Below are 23,986 nucleotides of genomic sequence, written 5' to 3'. Positions count from 1 at the left end.
TGCAGTGCAATAATAAAACTATTCAAATTTGTTCAAGGAATATGAGAGGATCAAGTTCTAAAAGGAAGCCAAATTTCCAAGATGAAGAGATGGGGCATTTGGAGTTGCCTTCCATTCATCTTTGACAATAAAAAATGTTTACTGTAGCTGTGCAATTTCAAGAAGTAGGACACTCTTCACTACTAGATGACAGGGCTTGCATACCAGCTCCTCCAAGCCCAATACGGTACTTGTCCATCAGAAAAGGAGATCTCACCAGTACTGTTATCACTTGTTACTTTTGTCACTATATACTATTTACGGATTTATGATTAACTCTGAGATGCATGAGCAACTGGACTCTACACTTTTCTATGAGGGGTCAGAAATGACCCGCATCAGAATCATTGGACTTTATTTGAAACCACTTTGGCAAAGTGGTTTCAATAATACAAAAGTATTATTTGTATCACATTTTGGTCAACACATGCCTTTTATGATGATGATGAAGATGATGATGATTATTGTTATTATTATTATTATACAATACATCTTTATTCATCTAACATCTTTGTTACAGTTTTCACAACTGCTGCAGCTGTAACAAAGCTCTTTCCAGAACAGTTAACATAAAATACCAAAATCATATAACGCAACACATAATAGAAGACACGGACAGTCACGCAATCGTAACCACTATTCCTACATAGGCTTTGTTGTTTTAAGCAGTTCTAGATGAATGAAGAGGGAATCTAAGTGTCATTATCATTATTATTGTTATTATTATTATTATTATTTCATTCAATGCTATAGATGTTTTTTTTCAGAATGCAGGCATTCAATCCGAGGTACGTCTTTATGTATTTTTTATTTTTTAACTTTTTATTTTTTTTACATGGTATAAAACACATAACATCAACATTTTGAACACTGAAAAACAAACATCCAAAAGAGCACGTTGCTCTCCATTGACTCTGCAGTGGTAAAGTACAGTAAACAGGTCAATGGGCCTTCCCTTGCAAAGGCGCTTTTGCTCTTTCCAGGCACTCAAAGCATTTCTACACTCTTGACATCACCCGATCACGCAGAATCAGGAGCAACTGGTTGTTCTCAAGGAGCAATGCATGCAAGCGAGGACTCAGGCTTGAACCCACAACATTTGAGCTGGGAGACAACCACTTAACCACCTGACCAACGCCATTTTAGAGTTCTTACAACATTGAGGATGAATATTTTGGTAAACTTTTATCCCTTAATTCTCCTCACTTGTCCTTTTTTCTGGCAGCCCATTAATAGGTTGAAATTAAGTTCCATCATGATTTGGTTAATAACTTATATCACATCATATACTTTTCTTGTACATGGGTGTCATGCTTTTGAATATATTTCCTTCATAAAAAAAGGCAGTTACTGAAAGCGATTTATAAATGAAAGCAAGCTGCGTTTGGACTTTGCGTGTGAGCGTGTGTGCGTGTGTGTGTGTGTGCGCGCGCGCGTGTAAGAGGGAGAGAGAGAGAGACTACTCTTTAGAGGCATCTGGCGGGTATGATCAATATTGCGTTGTAATAATATTGTACTCTGCAAGGGATAGAAATTTTACCCCAAGTAGTATTTTGTGTACACATGGTAGTTATTTCTCGGCTACGCATAAGCATTTTGTGTGCATGTCTGGATGTCATTGGATCTATTTTTATGAGAATACTGATAACTCACATTGAACACGTACAGGTAAAACACGTTTTGAAAAAATGTTAACATTGCACCTTCATTCCCGTGGATGCAAGAGGAGGCGTAAGGCCCTTCTTTAAATTGCTGCTCAGTGCTCTGGAGGAGGTTCAAGAATAGCGAGGGATATCCTTGATGGATACTTTGTCCAAGTTCCTTAAACAATGTGTACACTCAAAAACAGTTGATTGAAAAATAACCCAGTTTGGCTCAACAATGTGACGCTTCCATGTCAGCCCTCAGCTGAAGTTGTTCCTTTCAGGACTCTCCCATTGAGGATACCGCACCAATAATTTATAAAAAAAATTAATTCTCCTCTGCATTGTTCACTTTTACTTCAACATGGATGATCCTTCAGCCAAATGATTAGGCTTTTTCTTTGCGGTCACTTCTGAACTGGTTCTGCTCCGCTATGTTGCTTTTATGGTTTTCACCTTCTACCTGCGTGTTGCCCTTGTACGGCTCTTGTCATATATGGAAAATACATCATTTCCCCGATGTCAGTGACACATTGACTTTGGGCAGTATTTGAGTTGGGTGTTCCCTACACTGCATGCGCCAAATACACAGATATGCTGACAACAACAATTGACAAATGGCTTGCTAATGAATTAAGTGAAAAATACAACTGTTACGTTGTGCCCGAAGCGATAGAATAATTGCTTCGTGCACAACAAAATAAGGAAGTGGATCCCCAAAATAGCAGACACAGAAAAAATGGTTGTCAGAAAAAATGAGGTTTAATATAAAACACAAAATACCTGTCTGGACGAAAACAACAGAAGACGCTGGTCAAAATAAGGACCAGGAATAAATAAGGGGGCAACAGAAAACGCTTGCGTAAAAAAATAGCAAGGAGAATAAATTTAGGCAACGATAGAATCTCGAACGAGATGATAAGAAAGTTCGTAGTAACAGTCACTAGACTTTAAGGCAGGGGTGTCCAAACTTTTTGCCAAGGGGGCCAGATTTTATGTGGTAAAATGTCGGGGGGCCGACCTTGGCTGACATTCTTTACATTGAACAACAATATTGTTCAACAAATTTTAGTAAGCCAGTCTGTTTCACATTTCCATTTTTATTTTAATTTCAACAATCTTAAGAATTTCTTTTGGTTCATTTGAAACAGGTATATCACTCGCAACTGCTTATTCACTTGACTTTTTCTTAAACAGAAGTCTCCTGAGTGCAAATTGATTGATTTGAAACATAAAATGTATCACCATGACTTTTCAATAGTCACAAAACCTTTGACTCGAATAACAGGGAAATGAACAAGCAATACACATATCCACAACTGCAAGGATCATTTGAAATATGACATATTTGTTACAGCTGCCGCTGTTGTGAAAGCGCTATATAAATCAGCATGTATTGTATTGTATTGTATTGTATTGTATATCAGTCAATATAAACACGGAGTGATGTCTTGTTAACTCGTGAGTGATGCCCTCTAGTGTCTAAAGTTTGCATGTTCTCCCCGGGCCTGCGTGGGTTTTCTCCGGGTACTCCGGTTTCCTCCCACATTCCAAAAATATGCATGGCAGGCTGATTGAACACTCTGAATTGTCCCTAGGTGTGAGTGTGAGCGTGGATGGTTGGTTGTTCGTCTCTGTGTGCCCTGCGATTGGTTGGCAACCGATTCAGGGTGTCCCCCGCCTACTGCCTGGAGACAGCTGGGATAGGCTCCAGCACCCCCCGCCCGCGCCCCTAGTGAGGATCAAGCCTGTTAGGAAGATGAATGAATGAATGAATGCTTGTCCATCAGTATATTTTTCAGTGTAGGAGTGAGGCAAGCAGGGCCATGAGACTAAACCTAGTGATTTCAACCAGGGTATTAAAAGAGTATGTTCAGTGTGAAGCATGCCAGAGACATGTTATCGTGAAATGTTTTAAATAGTGAATGTTGCCATTAGAGGACACTTGAGACATTTCTGAAATGAGATGCAAAAATATGGATTCATTTGATGGGAACGTGCACAATGCTTTAGTTCCAGCTTAATATATGAACTCCATATATTTCTGAATGTGAATGCTTTTGAGTTGAATAGTCACCACAGCATTTTTTTTTTGAGGCGCAGTGTGCAATGTCAAAAATGTCACGCATGTTCCGTTTTGCACTTATCCCGCTCCATGCACATTCTTGCACGCTTTGTCCGCGAGCGCTGACCATCCGTGACTCGTTGAAGCCTAGAACGCGTCACTTCCGGAGGAATCTTCCAGCGCTTTGCGCCTTGCGCTTTAAAAGGCTGCGTTGGTGACGCTCCCGCGACGTTGACAGGTAAACGTGCTGCCGATGCTGCTGACAGAATAAAGTCACGAGAATTGGAAGGAAAATAGTCGTAAAGAAAGAGCGCGCAGTTCGGGGGCGTGTTTAATCGGCATTGATCGCTTAATTTGAGTATTTTCTCTTCTGCTTGGCGCTAACTCCAGGTAAGGTGACGTAAGATGATCAACTCGTAGTCTCACAAAATGACGCATTTAAAGTGAAATTGCATTGTTTGTGACACGGTTGCGCCACTTGCAACAGAGCCTCCCTGCGTTATACTATTTGCATGATTGTATTTCTGGGAATTTTGCACTAAATGTGTGAACAAGATGGGTGGTGCTGATGGTGCAGCGCTGTGACAACAGGTGCCAAATATTTGGAGAGGCGTTTGAAAAAAACAAAAAGCAGTGTGTGTTCGGTCAAATGGGAATGAAAACTAAAGCAACAGTTTGGGTCTGGAAAAAAAAAAGTTTGAAAAGTGGAATATTTGATGTTTTTTTTCACATACATTGTCACGTTGTCTTTCAGCTGTTGTGATTCAGAGACAGTCATGATCCTGTTGACGCCATCCTCCGGTAGGTGCATCAATCTAATCTGGATTACTGTGCACTCGTCTGGGCAAATTAGGGATTGATTTTGGTTGCAGTGAATAAATGGGATGAGGTTTTCTTAAATGATCGCCGTACTCATATCGTGTATAGCCTGCATGCATTTGTATGTTCCCGTCGTCTTAGCGCTCAAATGAATGTCATGTCTTTATTTTTCAATACCTGTTGTTCTTCTGTCCTCTCATTCAGCCTTTCAGTCAATAATAGGTAACGTGGTAGTCTTGTGTAACATGGGACTTGCCATCATACATTCAACAGCAACTCAGATGTAGTGAGCTGCTTGAAATTGGCCGAATCGGTGTGCGTTTGATTTCCAGCGACATATTATACATACTCAACAACAGCCCTCAAAAGACGAACTACATGTTTCTCTTTTGTGATACTCACAAGTTAATGTGTCTGAAAGTATTTTCAGGTGTCATGCAGAATTGGACGTTTCAGTAAAGTAAAAGCATTCCTGCAGTGAAAAAAAGTTGTTCGTGGCTGTCTGCTCTTGTCTCATCCGCTGTTTTCTTTCAGATGAAGAATCTCTTGAACTGCCCTGCCTTTGGAATCACAGGAAGTTCAGGGTGAAACTTGCTATACGGGCTGCTACAATGCACCATTTAAATCTATATTGCAACTTTTGAAGTCATGATCTAAGCACGCTGTCTTGGACGGTACTATGACATGAGAGAAAGCGAATATTGATTTGTGGGGGGTAAAGACAGGGTTTTTTTTGGCCCGTGCGAGCTGGTGTCAGCTTTCATTACATCTCGCTGACTTTGTGTTGATGGCTGCACAGTATGTATGTCGTGTATATAGCTGTTACTCGAATCTGTATTGCAAAATTTAGCGTCACTGTAAACACACAAGAACTTGTAAATGAAGCCAAAAGCAAACGGCGTCTTTTTCAGTGTACTGTATGCTCTCTCAGCAGTAAACTCGAACAACGCAGGCAAGCTTTTTTTTTCTACTTTAAAATCGATGCTTGGGTGGCCCTTGTCAATCGACTGGGGCCATTAGCTGCTGCCACATTGTCCTAGGTCACCGCTCTTGATTGGTGCTAGCCAGCAGACAAATTGATCTCACGTCTGGTATATGTCAATGCAGTTGTTGCAATTAATTCACACTCTCACTCTAGCCAATAGTGAAAGTACGTAGTTACCCAAATGTCCATTGTTCGTGAGCAGTGCTTGTGTGAGTGTGTATATATGTGTGTGTACTGACAGAAAAAAGCACTTTAATTGATCATGTGGCAGCATCATGAACAACTGAACAACTGGTTATAGCACATCCACCTCTCATTGCAGAGGTTCTGGGCTCAAACCCAGGCTCCGGCTTTCCAGTGTGGAGTTTGGATGTTCTTCCTGTGCCTGTTTGGGTTTTTTACGAGTACTCCACATTCCACAAACGAGGCTCATTGAAGACTCTAAATTGTCCGTATATAGGTGTTGAACGCACGTGTCTCTATGTGCGCCCTGCCATTGGCTGGCGACCCGTTTAGGGTGTACCCTGCCTCTCGCCCAAAGATAGCTGGGATGGGCTCCAACACGCTTTGTGACCCTTTTGAGCAGCAATGCCCAAGTCCGGTCCTCAACCATATTTTAATCACCTGCACTCAATGCACATGTTTGAATGCAAGTAAATTCAAAGTGGTGTGTGATATGTAGCACGAGAGAAACCCTTGATAATGTCTGACTGCCTAATGGAAACTGTCAAATACTGACCAGAGATGTAGGTACAGTAAACGTATGTGGGGTTTTTTTTTGTTTTTTTTTAACTGATTCTGAATCGGCCAGCGTTTCTTTTTGCTAGCACATCAGGTCTTTGGAATTATGTAATACGCGATATACTGTAGTAATGTTTAGAATTTTTCTGAATTCAGGCTTTGGTCCAACAAGAGGTGGACTTATTTTTTTCGGAAAACATTAGGCTGTAAATTACAACGCATGGCAAATCCGTATTCTCGCAAACTTTATTCAGTCAAACTTCAAACCCAAAAATGAAAATGTCTCAAAAACTCGATGTGCTAAAAAGAAGTAAAGACATTTTTGAAATAAGCGTGAAAATACAATTGAGGGTCTCTGATTAAAATTTGCTGTTGACCAGTGGAATAGTTAACAAATCTTCGATTGCGTGGGTGGAGGACACTAATGATGCATGCTGTAGGCTGCACACCCCTGACTAAACGAATGCATTCTTGTTATCCGAATATGGGCCTATATGTTGTATTGCCGGTTCCCGCCCAATAAATGTGTGGCGACAAGTGATGCTTCTTTTATATTAGGTAGCAGACTCCGATAGGTCGTTTCGTATCCAGTTTTTGCTTTTCACAGCTGAGATTTGACTCAGACTGGGACAAATGGTTCACGTTTCGACACACTAAGGTCAACCGGCTCGGTTGTGGGATAGGTAGGGTTTTAGCTTTAGTCTGGCACATAGCTTCACCGGGATGGCTACTAACTGCCGCTGTAATATGATCGCAGGTCTCTTCCAGTGCACCAACAAGTTGTTTCTCAGCGATCAGGCCACGGGACTCCAGATCATGGAATTTGCTCGTAGAAATGCTGCTAACGCCCTATCAGTTGCCAACATGGTCATGGGCATAGCCTCCATCCTCGGCAGTCTTGATGGGTGAGTCCATGCAGGTCTATTCATTGAAGAATATCCTTTACAACTTTTTTGCAATAACAGTGATTGTGATGTTGTTGAAATGCAGGGTTTTTGGGAGATACCAAAATAAGATGAGACCAAGATACTGTGCATCATTTGAAAACTTTAGCCTCAAATGTGGTTGCACAAGTGTCGCGAGCATTGAAAATGAGCCAACCACATTCAGGCTCATGAAACGGGGAGTCACAGCACACTGGCCCCGATGTAAAGTGCCTCTGGTGAACCCGAAATATAATCTCAGACATCCTAGCTAGGCTGCTCTCTAGCAGAAGCTGGAAAGACTTCTGCTCAGACTGATGGCGGTTTCTAACTGTTCATAATTCCCTCCACCTTATGATGCCAGTTCCATCTGAAGAAACACTGCACTTCATGATAGGCATGGTGTTTTTTTTGGGGGGGGTGACTACAGAATTGTTGCCAAGCACGTTGGCCCATTTTGAATTATAATCCAAATGTTCAACCTTACCTAACAAACTGAAAAGACACTAACACCCTCACAAGTCGCGTTGAATACACTTAATTAGATACGTACATACGTCCTACCATGGTGGCAAAATAATCCAGACCGCACAAGCACAGCTCTGGGACACGTAACGGACAATCACCCAGAATGCATTGACCCCTGGTGGTGAAAGGTAAATGCCATGATGTGGTGCTATTCCTAATATAGAACCAAAGATCCAAATACTGTATAAAAATAACAGATATGAATAGCCAGGCCCTTTCTCGGCTCAACATTTGCATATCCTCATGCATTTTGCTCCCATCAAATAATTCTGATTTGTTTAGGCGCCATCATGCGGCATGTTGGTCGATTCTGATTGGCTACCTGCTGGATCTGGCCGATGGAGCTGTTGCCAGGAGGCTTGGCACCTGTTCTGCTCTAGGTAAGTGGAGTGTTGTGGTCGATAGTGCTTTGTTGGGCTTTTCAGTTTGGAAGAACACAAAGCTCCCTGCTCTCGGAGACTAAGCCAGTTAATCATCCGGATTATCTTACAAAATCCGTAAGGCAAACAGCCTTGAGAAAGGATGCGTATTGCTTTTAAATAATTCATTATGTATTCAAGTTCAGGTTTGAGCAGAAAGTTGTTTGTAGGTTAGAATTACGGACATTAAATGTCAAATTAAAAAAGTACCTGCATATAGTTGAACATTTTGACAGAGCTTAACTAAGCTTTCATAACATTTCCGAAAAGCACTCTACTACAAAAAGTTTAATGGGTTTTCACATTTTCAGGGAGTGTTCAATCATTATCAAGTTAGACTTGCATCCGCAGCGCGGGCACCCGCAGCGGCTCCTCTTGTTGTCTGTTTAAGCGGGAGGGAATTTCATTTGTGCTGTATTTGACAATGAAGTTGTACTTGATACTTGATCAAGTACAAGCTCGTATGGCCAGTCACTTGACAGTGTAGTGGTTCTTTCACTTCAGTGGATTTATATGCAGGCGACGTGGAGTCACTTCCCACTCAGGGACGCTGTTGTCTGTCTTTGTGCGCCTTGCGTGAAATCAACTGCGATAGACTCCATTTCCCTGCAACACTCAACGCGATTATCCATCCATTATCCAAGCCGTTTATCCTCACGATGGCTGCAGGCGTGCTGGAGCCTATCGCAGACGTTTCCGGCAGTTGGCGGGGGTACATCCTTTCAGCCAATCGCAGGGCACACAGAGACCAGTGTTGGTTATAGTGAATAAAAGGTGAAAACGAGAAGTTTGCTTAAAAAACAAAAAAATAAAATAAAACACTACAGAAAACCAGATAACACTGATATTCTCAAAAACACTCATGGATGATGACAATGCAAGTAATGATATGTAATGTTTTCATGCTCAGTCTCTTGATGCGGTCATGGTCGTTGGGGAAGTCGTTGCTTCGAGCTGTTGGACTCTTTTTGCTTGTTAGTAAGCAGCGTGACTCAATGGCTGTTTGTCAACATCAAGAATGAGGAGTACACTCTTTTTTACTCTGCATGTGCGACCTTCGTGGGAATGTACTTTGCGAGTCTCTTTGTATTCAAAACAGCCGTGACTTGCAAACTTGGTCCCCAGCTCTGACGTATTTACGTAAAATGATAAAAGGGGGCAAAATAATTGACTACGAAGTGTAAAACAACTAAATTGAACTTTGAACTTGTTCGCAAAGAAAATGAGCTTTCCCAGCATTGGGTGTGTCATATAAAGTGCAAAATGACGTTTCCCCTTCACAGAGTGCTTCATTTACTCAAACCTCAGAAGCGCATCAGATGAAAGATGCTTGAATTGACGGGAGAAGATTTAACAGGCCAGATTTGATGTTTTTGGTTCACTCAACCCAGAATGCGTGCCCGTCAATGACCGATTTAAGCCGATGGGGAAATCCAAGCACCAGAAAAGCATGCGTCTGCGCACCTTGCCCACTTTCACACATGGGAGAACACAGCCCGTAAAGCTTTTGAGTTTTCATTCAGTTTTCTCATTTGAAAAGCTCAGCACTTCAGTCATCCGCTCACAAGTCACAATAACTACATTTTTTTCCTCAAAAGCCCAAAATAGCTCTGAGGTGCATCATCCATTGTTGGCTGCACATGTTAGGGGGCCTTTGTGTCTGTGCCGTGTTTTTCTGCATGACTTTGCAGGTGAATGTTGTTTTGCCCTCTCATGTATTATGTCAAATGAACTTTGTGATTAGGTAGACTAATTCCACTGGACGGCCTCTCAATTGTTCATGTGATCCCATTGCTTTGGTTTCTGTGCATATCTGAAATTGCTAAAATGGTTGACCCTGCGCTTCAGAATGTCACCTCGTCCAATGCAGCCGTGGCCCGACTCACCTCTTCCTTTTCTGCTCAAAAGCACGCCCGCTTCTCCTGAGGGATCAAGAGACAAGGCAGTGGAGAATGTTGTTTGCTGAATGGCCGCTGACGCTGAAATTTCCACATTGCGGATGACCGTGCGGCGGAACACCGTGTTCAGTAAAATACAGACCATTTTTTCATCTAACTCATCTTGTCTCATCCCCCTTTCTTTCTCAAGGTGCAAAGCTGGATGATTTTGCAGATTTCACAACGTTTGGGATCGCCACATCCCTGCTGCTGAGGACGCCTGACCTGTTGGATCACATCCTCTGCATGTGTTACATCCTCTCAGTTTTTGTTCGCCTCTGTTTCTTCTCGAGCGGTGAGTTTCTAAAACCGAACCTGGTTTCCTAACATGCGCAGATGGGCTGCCAGGGTTTGGATGTTTGGATCCATTCTTCCAGCGTGGTTTTCAAATAAATACGAAATAGATGCCCAAGGTACTGAGGGGCAAGAGACGAAGACGAGGAGCTTCTCAGGAGTGACCACGTTGGATAGCATTAGAAAGGAGGTCATCGGAGGGATAGCTAAGTTGAGGGTTTGGGTGTAGCGCCACTTGATGTATTTTAAAATTTGATCTATTTTCCATAACGATAAAGCTGTGTGGCGAGTGATTCACAAGTCAAGCGACTGATGCAATCGTAACAGTCATGTGCTATGTCACATTCATGTCAGAGCTTTTCCGTGTCCCATAGCTCAGGTAGGGAGGAGTCATTTTTGTCAAAAAGTTTTGTACGCGTATGTTTTATTTTATGTCTGATGTGCGCTTTTTTTAAATTGTTTTTTTTTACGTTTCGGCAAGACAATTCATTAGGAACACGCCAACATATGGCCCACAGAGGGAACCTCTAAACTCAAGTATTTCTCGTCTCGGCCTTCAGGAATCCCATTCATGTATTGTGGACTGCCCTGCACCTACTCGGCGGGCGTCCTCGCCAGTGCCTCGTTGCTGTCGGGCAACAACACGGCCATGCTGCGAGTCCTCGCTGTGGCCATGATCCTATTCATGATTAATCAGAGTTTCTACCCTCACGACCGAGTGCTGGAGTCAGAGGCCTGGAAGAAAGTTGTCTATGCTGGAGGTAAGTCCATTCTTTTCTCAGCGCTAAAAAAAAAGTCTTTCAGTGCAATGTAACTAATTTTAATGGTATTGCAATGTGATGAGCATGTTCTGTTAGTTCAGTACAGTGAAATGGTAAGTGGAATTGTTCAAGACATCAATTTGTTGTTTCTGTAAAATGCTCATTAGCATTGAGCACAATTGCAGCTGGACATATGATGAGGCAACCTCAAATATAACTTCAACTTGGACTCTCAAAATGAAAAAAAGACATACTTGCGTGTGTAGGTTATACCTACAGTTGGAACCAGCCCATATTCAAAAAAGGTGCCAAACAATATGGACAGAGCAGTTCCAACTGCTAATATCTTTTCACACCGTCAACGTAAGGCTTCTACTTCCATGATGTTATCTGAGAGCAGCAATGATAATCAAAAGAAAAGAAGACATAACCCGGCAACATACTTGTCTTTTTTTTTTTAATCGTCATGAAATATTGTACCGTACCATCGTAGAGGGTTGCGTTTGTCCTTTTTATTGAATCTTTGTTGAATATTGAATTTATTGGCAGATTGGAGAACCAAGCACTGAGAGTATCAAAATCTTTTTATTGCGTCTGTCACAAAGGAAATATAAAAAGTGCTGCAGTCAGAATAGGGAAGCACGTTAACACACAAATTTGTAATTTCATTACTGTATTGTATTAAATATTAAAATCTTTTTTGAAATATGAAAACTGCACCATCCGTCACTCCTATTGGCACCGCGTTGCCTTGGCATTCATTTGACTGACAACACATTGTCTTCTCCGAACTAAATTCTATCCCCCCCCCCCCCCACTTTTCATTTCTCCTTTTTAGGAGTGGTCATGCTGTTCTGCTCGTTCTTCCTCCCCCCCTGTGTGTACTACCTACTGTGGTCTATCTCCTACATTTTGTTCCCAACATCTCTTTGGAGCAGTAAAGTGTAAAAATGAGAAGGTGGCCAATTCCAGATTGCGGCTAGCTGCCATGGAGGCTCACCAGAAGCTCATTCACCACAAACAAACACTGCTGTATTTAGGATTCCCCCCCCCCCTCCTTTTTTAAAATATTGGATGTGACACCTTGCAGGGAGAATCCAGATGAGAAAGACAGATATCCTAACACGATTAACTCTGATGCCTTCTCTAAAGGTGAACAAGATAAGTCTTGTCCCACCCCCCATCTTAAAAATAATTGTGATCTGATTGGTCTCTGGTGTGATCTCGACAGTCTTAATCCAATTTCCAGTTTTATCAGTTTTATGCAAATGGACGCAGAGTGCCAAATAAATTAAATGACATACACACATTTCTTGTACACATGTACCCAATCTGTTTTGCACATATTGTATCTGCAATCACGTACAACATCCTAACCTCCATGGATAGAGAACCATGCAACATTTTCTATATGCCAAATTTGGTGTTCTCTGTATTATTATTATTATTTTTTTAACAGTATTCTAATGTTTGGAAAATGAAGCGTCACATTTGCTTCATGAACCAGTTGTATTTTCTTTTTTATTTCTCTTGATGGCACTCTGTGTTCAACATCGAGCTGAAAGCACATTATTTCAAATATGAAAGTCATTACTTCAAATGGTCATTTCTTTAACCTCTTCATTTAAACCAACAGTGCCATCTGGAGGATTCAACATACAACAATTGGTCCATGAAGCAAATTTGAAGCTTTATTTTCCATCATTACAGTTTCAACATCAAGATGGTTTGCTTAAAGTGGGAGTTTAAAATTTTCGTTCAAAAAAGTTTGACATTTTCATTAAAAAACAAAACAAAAAACGTTGTCATATTTGTCAAAACTGGATTACCAGACAGCAGTAAACGATCAATGATCGTCTCTGGCCCTCTTGTGCCTATTATGTGACGAGCAAGAAAACACCTTACCCGAGGAAAAACAACTAACTGAGAGAAGGCATAACTTACAAGGTGTCCATCATTTGTTATGCACTCAGAGCAGGCACACGATGTGGCCAACAGTTGACCTGTCTCCTTGTAAGCACCTTATTATTATATAGCTTTTTTGGGACTGCCAAGTCATAATGACAGTAAATATGAAATTAAAAAAATATATATTAATTGAAAACTGCCTCCTCGACATTAACTATTAACTATTAGCATGTGTTTGATCATAGATTCTTTTGTAATTTTAGCATCAGTTTTTTAAGTGTCACTGGAAATTAATTGTTCTCTTTTCCCGCATGCAATTAGTGATTTAGGGACAGTTTTTCATTTGTTTTTGTTTTTTATAGCCTGTTTTAGAAAGGTTCTGAGTTGAAAATCCACAAAGGGTTGTCCGAATGTCATACTCTTAACTGCAACTGAACAGTAAAAAGAGTGAAGTGGTCAGAAGCTTGATGCAAATAACAGTAACAGGCAATCTTGACTTCATTCCGCGGTGATCATCTTTAAGCATAAAGATTTGAAAGTACAACCGACACATTCCTTCTGTGAAAGTCTTTTAGTGTTGAATCTTCTGTGCCATGGTTCTCTTGAAGCTCTTTGAAAAAGTTGCACACACACATATATATATATATACCGTACATATAATTTGTGTGGATTGCACCCAGATTGTGTGAAGTTTGTGTGACTTCAGTTACCGTAATCACATTGTCTTGTTGAGCTGCTTTGTATTTTAAAAAATAGCAAAAAGGTGACTGTAATGGAATTTTTACAATAGAATGTTTATAGACAAACAGTATTTAGCTTTACGTGTTGTCAGGCAATATTTGAAGAAAGAAATATCGATGTGGCACTCTGACACAATCATTTCGACAATTTCTTTTCTTTTGCTGCCGATCACTGCATTGTTTAAAATGTAGACAGATTAGACAACTTGCAATACATGTAATCACAATTCACGATGATTTTTGTGATTCATCAGTGAGAACTTTTAAATTACTCTATTTTGGAAATTATTAATAGCTGGAGCTTTTCTTATACTGTTGAATAACAAATGATTAATAAAAAAGAAATATCTATACAAATACAAATCTTGACTCTTGTGTTTAATCTCCAGAATCTTCTCTTGAAGTAAGTACCGGTACTAGATGTTGATTTGACTACACCAAGTATTGGTTGCCAGTCTATCCCAGGGCACATATGGCAGGCAAATGGGGTTATGGATTTGGAAAGGAAATTTCGAGTACCTAGTGAGTAGTGGTTAGCAAGAACACAATTTTTTTTCATCATTAATTTGGGCCGTCAGATTTGTCCTGCTCTTCTGTGACACTTTATCGACCATGAAATTTGGGGCCCCACGCTCACACAATTTGGTGGCACTTTGTTTTTGTTTTTAAGCTTGAATGCATACTGTGTTGAGTTCTATTTTTTTTTGTTTTGACGTAGTGTTATAGAGCAAGCGATGAAAATAAAAAGTTCATCGTTTTTTGTTTTATTTTAATTTGTTTATTTCGTCTTTTTAAGAGTCTTTTTGGACTTGCTGACTGCAGGTGGCTCACTGGCAGCTGGCGGCCACAGACGCTTCCAAACTTTGGATGAAGCGATGGACGTCACTGAAGGAGTTGTAGAGTGGCACCGGGGCGATGCGCAGCACACTCGGTTGACGCATGTCACACTTGGGGGGTTAAAGGAAACACAATGTCACACAGGTCCCCATCTTTCTCCAATGAAATAGATGGAAATGCCATTAATGTGTTACAGCCTCTCCATTAAAAAAAAGCAAAAATAAGTGTTTTAACAATGAAAATAGCATTGCACAATCCTACGCCCGATATATAAAAGACAAGTAATAATATAATTAAATAGAATGTGAAGAATTAAAGAGTGTGTGCACCATGATTGATTAATGGAGGCTCCTAATGGTATGCACTACTTGGCCACCGTACAGAAGTATAACAGTCATGCCGGGAAAGGAAAAACAGTCATTCACGCGCCACTGTAAACAGCTCAGTATTTTGCAATCATTTAGTCATTTTTCATACAAGATAAAGAACATACACCGGTGGTGTTGGTCTGTCTACAGGTGTTGCTACACCATTTGTGTTCAAATCCATCAGTTTCTTAAAGTAAAATAACGCTGCCCGCCATATAGGTGCTATTTGTTAGCCCATCTGAGATGATTTCTACACAACACTCATACTTCAAATGTCAAAGCGAGGAATAAAACTTAAAACTTAGGTATTGTTGTGTACTCTGCTGCTATGCGCTGCTGCTCTGTGTGTCAAAGTAGCAGTTGTTTGAAAATTCATAATTACCGTAACATACAACAACGTATGTTACCGTTAAGCTAGCAGCCTTTTGTTACAGGACATGAAATGAGAAATGAAACGGTTTGGTTGCACATTTGGGTGTTTAAATGTACCATGTTTCATTCTCTTCTGAACAGGCGGTTAGGAATACTTTAAACAGCGTGTTTTCATTAGCTGGAATGTGTCATATAAAATGTATTAAATAAAATACTATACAGTAATCCCTCGTTTATCGCGGTTAATGGGGACCAAAACCACCCGCGATAAACGAAAATCTGCGACGTAGCGACCCCCCCATATCGGTACATGTATATAATATTTATAAGGCCAAATTTAATGGCATACATGCATGTAGAAGTAAATTTGGAAGTAATTAACATGACTTAATGCTGTATACTCATAGATTTAAACATGTATAAGTTAGGTTAGTTTATGAATAACAAAATACAGTAAACATAAAGTCCTACATGTACTACTACTGTACTACATGTATATGAAAAAAGAAAAATATTATGAATATGTCTGAAAAAATCAGAGATGCACTGAAGCCGCAATAAACGAACCGCGAAATAGCGAGGGATCACTGTCCTGTACTTGACTACACACCAAATGAATGCATTAGAAAAAGACGTTTTGTTAGATGGGCTGTCTTTATTTCTGACTTTCGCCTCTCGCAGGTGTGCCTGGGAACACATCTCGCGCAGTAAACGGAGGTCGACTGTACTGTGGTGATTCGAGGCTACTCACAACCACACCCCTCTTCTCCAGCTGATGGAAGATTCTTTGGATGGGCACAGAGAAGCAGAGTGACAGCTGGCAGCCTCTCTGCTGCGGGTCAGATGGCGTGATGATGCGCACGTGAGGTTTGCAGGCTTGGGAGGGATCCTCATTATAGTAGTGGCCAATTAGATACTCTAAGTAGCCCGTTAGCAACAGGGACTTCCTGCGTAGTAGCTGCATGCTGGTCATGTTAAAAACCTGCAAGACAAACAATACTGTCACCATTTCAATTTAAAGTGATTAGTACTGTAATTTGAAGACAAAAACATGTTTTAACCCCCCCCCCCCCCCCCCCCCACACACACACACACACACACACACACACACTGGACAGCAGTACCTCCAAACTGGCCTGCAGGGCGCACACAAGGAGAACGGGCTGGTTGGACAGTCTGAAGCCTTTCACTCCGGGTTGCAGCTCCAACTCTGCATCATGTAAAATGTATAAAAATGTGAAAATTATCACGTAAAAATGTGAAACTTATGATGTACAAATGTGAAAAGTACAGAATGTGACAAAGTTGGCCTCGCGTAGGACTCCCCTAACTTGTGTTGTGACCTAGATCCTATCCTGCAGCAGAACACAAAGGCAGGCGCTTCTGCATGCAATGGCACGGAACCTGGAGTTACTGAGCTTTTTACAAAACTGCGGCATACCAGAAGATGTCCTCAGGCGCGTGGAGCAAGAACATGTAAGGGTATTTTCACATTGCCCATTAATGACAAGTTTTTAGGTGATAAGTTCCTGGTGTGGCAACAATACACTTCCATAAACTGCCACCACAAGATTGCAGTGGTAAAGAAGAAATGAGAAATGTGTGTTTACCATTGCTCATCTGGAAACGAGTTTTTAAGTCATGACCCCACCACCCCGTCAGCCTGCAAGGACAGTATGACAGAGTCATAATGCTACGAAGTACGATTGGATTTTCACCGCATGGTTCAAGTGACGCAATTCGAATATGCACCCTGGAAGTGTCAGGACAGGAGGGGAAAAAATATGAAGCATCACATAAGCATCAGAAATCAGCCAAAGTGAGTCCAGCGTAAATGCAGAGATTAGAGGTACCCTGTCATCCCTTCTTTCATTTAGCATTGCCTGCTTATTTATTTATTTATTTGTTTTCAAGTCCAACCCTCTTATCTTGAAATACAGTATCTATAAAGTTGATGTTATGGTGAGACAAAGATGCTACAAAAATGGACTTTTAACATACTTACATCATTCTTATCATGTGGATTATTTTGCACACTTGATGAAAGGCAACACATTCATTCTGGATTTGTGCGACTTGGTATGTGCATGGAAGTTGACCTGTAATCGGCATCCAGCCTGAGCTCAAGGACAATCCATTTCTTTGACAATAGTCTCAACCTCTTTTATAATGAAGTTTAAATGTAATTTTCGTGAGGTTTTAGGTTCACTTTGTTAGTTTGGATGATAGAAGAGAATTAGTCAGTTTATTGTGTTCCCCCTTACTACTGCTTTCAAGGAAAATACCTTTGGTGTTTGTTTGTTTTTTTTTTGTTAGTTGCCTGACCAGCAACCCCATATAAGAATTTATCGAGGGGAAAAGAGAACAGTGCACTTACGCAGCTTTGATGGTGTACTGATGTTTCTCATGGACGAACGCCCCAGCGATCCCACCGCAACCGGAGTTTAAATACTGGACACACATGGATATCAATTTACAAAGTTGGTCATCATACGTGGCCGGCGTCAATGTAGCGTATGGGGTGACCTTGTAAGAGCACCAACAAGCAAAGTCCACGCCCCAATCGTGCAGCTTCAGCTCAACGTTTCCTGCTGCGTGGGCCAGGTCGAAGCCCACCAAGCAGCCCTGGCCAAACGATGGTGTGGTTATCTTCAGTCCATACAAGTGAATTGGACTGTAATTGTTGTACGTTCTTCTCACCTTGTTCTGGGCAGCCTTGGTGATGGCGGCCATGTTGAACAGCTGACCAGTGTAGTACTGAACTCCACTGAGCATCACTAATGCCACAGAGGCGCCCTCTTTCTCGATCACGTCCAGGATGTCCTCTGTTCGTAGAGTCTCCTCCCCCTGGAAACCAAGATTTAGTTATCAGCATTTTACATGACTTCTGATTGAAAATGTTATTTGATCTGAAAAATACTAACGATAACAATGAAACGTGGGGCCAATTGAGATCATTTCATTATGTTTGTAAACGATAGGTTGGGTTCTGTCTTCTAGGCAATAGGATTTACCGGTCTAGGCTTCAGCAGCAACATGCTCTGCTCAGGGTCAAATCCTCGTAGTCGGATCTGAGATTCGGCAGCGTACTGACAAAAGACAGCATCGTAGCATGATGTCACTCTGGCCAAGCAGTCATATGAATGACACGGACTATTAAAGTCACGCACATGGTCCGAAGGGAAGGCTTTGTCTTCCAGAAGTATCTTGTGCCGCGCAGCCGTGGGTTGGTAGAAGGAAAGCTACCAAAGCAAAGTCAGATGTGTGAAGCAAGTTCTCATATCTTACGTCAGTGAATTTGTCTGCTTTTGCACCATCAGGAGGTGTAGGTTGACCGTCAACCCGTTCATCAACGCAACCTCTTCTGGGTGCGCTCCTGAGGGGGAAAAAAAACACAAACACAGCATAAATGCAAGTTAAAGGCCATTTTACTGGAAGTCTGAGTAAGTCCAGGTCCAAAGACTAACTCTTTTTTTGTACTGGTTGCATTTGAATAAACACAACTCAAATATGTGGGAATCCAGAAGGTTGCCACAGCTGCCCGTATTGTACTCACTGCTCGACAAAAACAAAGAAAAAATGAGCCCGCTGATACTTTCCCAATGGAAACCATAAGGTGGAAAACCCAATTCAATTGTATTGTGTTACCGACAAGTCTCGCCATGAGCACCTCCATGTTGTTCTCAGCCCAGGCCCAAGGTCGTGACCCCTGCATATGGCCGTGCACGCCCCTGACAAACACACACTCCATCAAACAAAGTTTGTTTTTCAGCATCGTGGCAGAAATTACTTGCTGTACATTTTGGCCCACTTGTCCAGCTCTTCCTCCAAGTACTTCTTGACCATTTTGGGCTGCAGGCCCAGCGAGTTGCCAACCAGATAGATGCTGTCTTTGGCGCCATCTACCAGCGACAGATCCGCTGTGGGTCATACCAACAACGTCACGTTTCCACACTGCAACATGTTGCAAGTGGACACACTCTGACATTTGTTTCTCTCTTACCGAGGTGTCAAACGTTTTGCTTCCAAGAGCCACATACAAAAAAATGGAAGGAAACATGGGCAACTTTGAAATTCTTCAATTTGAACTGAATAAACAGGATGAAAGCAAACCATCTGGCAAGGGGTTTTCCTACGACATGACAGCTTCCTGTTGAAGGTATTCATGAAAATAGTTTAGGATTTGGGGGTGGCCCGCTGGCCCGCATCATACTGGAATAGTTTTGCCCCTGCTGTGAGCAGCAACCAAATCGCAGCCCCAACGTCGAATCAAAAGTAAGTTGACAATTCTTAAGCAGTTTACTTGAGGATCGGTCACGTGATACATTCGCCAATCAGACTTTGACCATGTTTGCTTCTGAAACGGAAGTACCTGTATGTCATTTCTGTTACAAAGAGAAATGCCCTTACAATATAAAGTCGTAGATAGTTTATTTGCACACTGCAACGCAGAAAAGCTCCAAACAATCTAAGACCAATTGTTCTTATTTGCAATAGTAACGTAATAGTTGTCGGGGGTGTCACACTGACGGGGGATATATGTGACATCTTGGGCCATCTTATTGATCTGACCTCCTTGAATCATATCAACACTCACGGATACTGAGGTCATCTGGCACTGGCCTTTAACGTCTTCCCAGAGTGAGGACCAAAACACATGGTGAGGCTGCATTCAGCCATTTTGGTCCCCAGCTATGGAATAGCCTGGCAGAGGACATCAGGTCCGCAGACACTGCTGATGTTTGTAGGAGGCTGAAGGCACATCTTTTTAGCTTAGCTTTTGAATAAAATCTTTTAATTCTTTTGCTTCAAGTTGTTTATTTTAGTTTATTATTAATTTTTGTAAGCTCTGGTGTTTCCTCATGGTGGGGGGGCTACACACTGGGAGGTGTGGCGGCTGTCATTCTTGTCAGCATGAAAGAACTCCCCTTGGGTGCTCTTTTTCTCATGTGGTTTCTCTGTGTCTCCATGTCTCTTTTAATAGAGTTCATCGGGGGAAATGTGTGTTAGTGTGAATGCATGTGTGTGTGCGAGCCCAGGCAAGCTTGTGGGGATTATGTTGAGGGGAGTGGAAGGATCCTCTTTTTATGATGTATTTTTTGATGCTTTGCTTAGCACTATGAGCTGCATTTCTATACTGTATATGAAAAGTGCTCTATTAAAGTTTGAGTGATTGATCTTTCAACACCTACACTTTTCACAACACAAACACTTTTTGCGTTCAGTAGCGTGGCAGGCCACGTTGGGCTGCAGTTTGGACATCACCGTTTTACATTGTCCACACAATTGCTGTCTTGTATTGCTTGTCTTTCAACATGTTTTTTTTCCTCATATTGTTGTTTTTTCTTCCACAATACAGAGAAAGCGAAAAAGTTATGAAATATCGGGGAAAAAAGCATTGTCCACTCACAGGTAGGCAAATCTGCTATTTTGGGCATGAAAAAGTTCTCTCTTAGGTGTCTTAATTCGTCATGGTCGTCCAAGAAGGCGGCCACCCGTTCAGAAGTCGTCGGGCAGCCCAGCGAAGCGGCCACCTTCTCCACAGTTTCTCTCACAGTCAAGCCACAGATCTGCTCCATTGCTGCTTCTCGGTCAGCCTGCACACTAACACACACTTTAACATGACTACCGGTACATAGCATCATGATTGAGTGCTGGGCCACTGTCACATTCGCGTCCACTTCAAAGTGGCTTCATACCGTTTTGAATTCTGCAGCTAGTCCAGCATTGTTTAACGCCTTCCTCTCCAACGGCACTCGCTATAAGCTTGATGTCGCGAAATGGGGAATACGGAGAAGAGCTCTTGCATTTTTTTCCCTTTTTCATCAGTCTTAAAGACTTGAGGTGATTGTGATATCTTTCAGGAAGACAGAGTAAAAGGGGCTTTGTCTTTTTTACATTTGGAGCTGTGGATGAAGTATTTAGCAAACAATAATACGCTGTTTAAGATCAGTTCACATACAGTACTACGCTGTCTGTCTTCCTTAGCAAGAGGAACAGCTGGGTGATGGAGTTCTTATTTGGCCATATTGGGTAGAGAGTTTCAGTCAGAAGAAAAGTCGAACCCTTTGTTTGTTTTTTTCCCTAGCCGGAAGGTCATTATTGTCAAATGTGAGAAGATTTGAATCTGTCATGTAAAATTGTGTTTTGAATCAACAATTTGACTGATGTTGGGATTCCTTTCTTATCACTTTGTTATCTTATCTGGAACAGATGTTTACATGAGATAGCCTGCAGTTCCCTCGGTCATTAACTAACCCCCCCCCCCCCGTGTCAGCCTACAGACGGACACCATCCCAAAAGAGCCGTCCGCGGAAAACTACTTACGTTCTTTTTTTTAAAACCTGGAATAACAAATAAAATGGTCCAAATTATAATAAATAAATAAAACATTCTTTGTTTACACATGTGAAACAGCACACCGGGCTTTGCTTCAGTCTCTCACTGTTGTCGAGACTGTAATTAAAGCACCGGAAGGCTCTCCAGCATGTGATTGAAACTGAGTCGGACATTTACACCTGCAGAGTCATCGGGAGAGCACCCAACTTCCGCAGGGACAATGCACCTTGTCTTCACATTGCTTCCCTTAAGGAAGCACTTCAGGAGTGTGAAATGCAAGTACCACAAGACAGGCGATCAGACTCCTGAATCGCCATTGCACATCAACTCTGAAAGTGCTGCCCACAGACCTCACACACATCCTGACAGTTGAAATATAAACACACACATTGTGCTTTATGCCCCAAATAAGGTTAACATTTTTTCTCATTATGATGTTCCTTTTTATTTTCTCTCTCTCTCTCTGTCCCTGTTGTTTTATATTCTTGTGATTGTAAACGGAGGCAGTCAAGGAAGAATTTCAGTGCATGCTGTATTTTACATGCACGTGAAAATAACCATCTTTCAATCTCGGGGCACACTGGTAGGAAATCAGTTTGTGTGTGGTTCAGAACTTTCTTGGCAATCGACAAGGTTTTGCTTTTTCATCTTATTTGCTGATCTTGGGTGAAACCTGTCACCACAGAACAAATGACATTCTCGATAACCACATGCAGCTTCAAACAACAACGCCCGTGAGTAAAAAGTGGTTAAGATTGCACGACTATTCGTGTTTTTATGTTATGTTTTCTGTTTATTATTTACTTTTTGTTAAATGTTTTGTAAAGCGCTTTGTTACAGCTGCAGCTGTTGTGAAAGCGCCATACAAATCATTCATTGTATTGTATTGTACTGTATTGGAACTATTTGGACTGCAGTTATGGTTACTAATTCTAATGTTGATAATGAAATGTCGACTCTCAACGCCAAGCCCTCAGGGAATGTGAAGACTAGAGTACAGTACAGTACAGGATATTAAGTGAACCGCAGCCTGTGGGGTATAAAATTGGACTTGCATATAACGCCTATAGGGTACAGCACTTTCCACGACCCGCATTTTGTTACGATAAAGAACAGAGACAGATAAACTGTTAAGTAAAAGAGTACTGAATAAAAGGCACAGAACAATTGGTGACCATAAAGTTGTAACTCACAGTTGATTTGCAGATGTTTCTCTTCTGCCGGTAGCCAATAATCTGATCCAGAGGTGCTCTTTCACCCCTGAATCTTTCCTTCCAGTTAATAATTGTTATGACCTCCAACTCAAACGTGCTTCATTGAGTGCACTACTTGTCAGTCAAAGTCTTCATGTAACTTGGATGTTTACATGTCTATTTCGGTGATCTGGCGAGAGCTCATCATGTGCACAGCAGGAAACGATCATTATTGTCTCAATTGGTCCCCAAATAATTTTTTTTAAAAGTATTCTTTATTTAGTACACTGTGTCTTTATTCATCGGGCAGAACAATTTCATGTTCTTCTACTCAACGCTAGCGGGTACATTTGGCAGGCCAGTCATAATACCTTTGTGGTCGACAAAACATTCTCGACCACAAAGGTATTATTTCGTGTATCTGTCAGATCTCAAAAAAGGTTCGTAACAACTGATAAACCAGCTCGCGCAGTCATTGGCCTGTACTGTATTTCATAACGTAGTAGGCCTGATGTGACCTCTCAGTCGTGTCAGCAACTCTCTCCAAGATCCACGCGATGGCAGCAACACCTCTCTAATCCTGAGATCCTTATGCTCAGTCATAAGAGTTGAGGAACTGTGGAAGTCGCGCTAATAAGTACGCGTAGTTCTAATTCACCTCATTTACCTAAGCAAAGTGTGCTGTTCTCATGACACGTGACTATGTGCACATAGACATCCAGTGAACCAGGAAAGAAAACTCTGTAAACAAGGCTTACTTTTCTTGCTTTCATGAAGTATCTCGGGCATCAAAAATGCAAAACGGTATACCCGGGAGAATGTGTTTGTGTGAGTGGTTAAAAGACGAAAGTCTTCCATGGATCGGGTGCACTCACCGAGTCTATGAGCTATTCTGAAGCAACGGCACCCACAGCTCGTTTGACAGATCAGAAACATGTCAAAGATCCACTATTAGTAACTGATGAGCGTACACTACAAAACAGGCGAAATCGTCCACAAATAATAATTGACCTCTCTCTCTCTCACATTTTTATCCCAAAGTTCTCAGAGTTTGCACTATGAATTAGACAAGAAG

At 41.5% G+C, this 23,986-nt stretch overlaps 2 protein-coding genes across 11 annotated transcripts; one reads left to right on the top strand and one right to left on the bottom strand.

The window, feature by feature from the left end:
• Positions 1-3,899: 3,899 nt before the first annotated feature.
• Positions 3,900-12,449, top strand: tmem269 (transmembrane protein 269). Of its 8 annotated transcripts, none has more exons than XM_052058550.1 (8): positions 3,967-3,985; positions 4,502-4,548; positions 5,101-5,150; positions 7,050-7,197; positions 8,026-8,123; positions 10,251-10,394; positions 10,954-11,154; positions 11,993-12,449. In XM_052058550.1, the coding sequence occupies exons 4-8, from the start codon at positions 7,109-7,111 to the stop codon at positions 12,100-12,102; spliced, it is 642 nt and encodes a 213-aa protein (XP_051914510.1). In that variant the 5' UTR covers positions 3,967-3,985; positions 4,502-4,548; positions 5,101-5,150; positions 7,050-7,108; the 3' UTR covers positions 12,103-12,449. The 8 variants fall into 8 exon arrangements, with proteins under 8 accessions (XP_051914508.1, XP_051914506.1, XP_051914505.1 ...); XM_052058549.1 differs by lacking the exon at positions 3,967-3,985 and adding an exon at positions 4,000-4,137; XM_052058548.1 differs by having other exon boundaries at positions 3,900-3,985; positions 4,502-5,150.
• Positions 12,450-12,589: 140 nt separating this feature from the next.
• Positions 12,590-23,857, bottom strand: kynu (kynureninase). 3 transcript variants are annotated; one of them, XM_052058525.1, is made up of 14 exons: positions 23,787-23,857; positions 20,790-20,976; positions 19,179-19,299; positions 19,028-19,110; positions 18,694-18,755; positions 18,550-18,621; positions 18,394-18,468; positions 18,080-18,226; positions 17,906-18,004; positions 17,757-17,830; positions 16,990-17,042; positions 16,504-16,589; positions 16,131-16,361; positions 12,590-14,749 (listed from the first exon to the last, which is right to left on the bottom strand). In XM_052058525.1, exons 2-14 carry the CDS (start codon positions 20,956-20,958, stop codon positions 14,630-14,632), a joined length of 1,392 nt encoding a protein of 463 aa, XP_051914485.1. In that variant the 5' UTR covers positions 20,959-20,976; positions 23,787-23,857; the 3' UTR covers positions 12,590-14,629. The 3 variants fall into 3 exon arrangements, with proteins under 3 accessions (XP_051914485.1, XP_051914484.1, XP_051914486.1); XM_052058524.1 differs by lacking the exon at positions 23,787-23,857 and adding an exon at positions 22,912-23,159; XM_052058526.1 differs by lacking the exons at positions 12,590-14,749; positions 16,990-17,042; positions 23,787-23,857 and adding an exon at positions 22,912-23,159 and having other exon boundaries at positions 16,218-16,361.
• Positions 23,858-23,986: the final 129 nt, after the last annotated feature.

The sequence above is a fragment of the Hippocampus zosterae genome, chromosome 2 (assembly GCF_025434085.1).
Source record: "Hippocampus zosterae strain Florida chromosome 2, ASM2543408v3, whole genome shotgun sequence".
Lineage (NCBI taxonomy): Eukaryota > Metazoa > Chordata > Actinopteri > Syngnathiformes > Syngnathidae > Hippocampus > Hippocampus zosterae.
Note: the sequence above shows the minus strand (reverse complement) of the source record. Positions and strands in the feature narration are given on the sequence as shown.

Coding starts and splice junctions, on each gene's coding strand:
- tmem269 (XM_052058543.1), top strand. CDS start 7,016: ATGGCTACTAACTGCCGCTGTAATATGATCGCAGGTCTCTTCCAGTGC. Junction 7,198..8,025: donor ATCCTCGGCAGTCTTGATGG/GTGAGTCCATGC, acceptor TGATTTGTTTAG/GCGCCATCATGCGGCATGTT. Junction 10,395..10,953: donor CCTCTGTTTCTTCTCGAGCG/GTGAGTTTCTAA, acceptor CTCGGCCTTCAG/GAATCCCATTCATGTATTGT.
- kynu (XM_052058525.1), bottom strand. CDS start 20,958: ATGGAGCAGATCTGTGGCTTGACTGTGAGAGAAACTGTGGAGAAGGTG. Junction 19,300..20,789: donor AATAGCAGATTTGCCTACCT/GTGAGTGGACAA, acceptor TATGACCCACAG/CGGATCTGTCGCTGGTAGAT. Junction 14,750..16,130: donor TGGAGAAGAGGGGTGTGGTT/GTGAGTAGCCTC, acceptor TAACCCCCCAAG/TGTGACATGCGTCAACCGAG.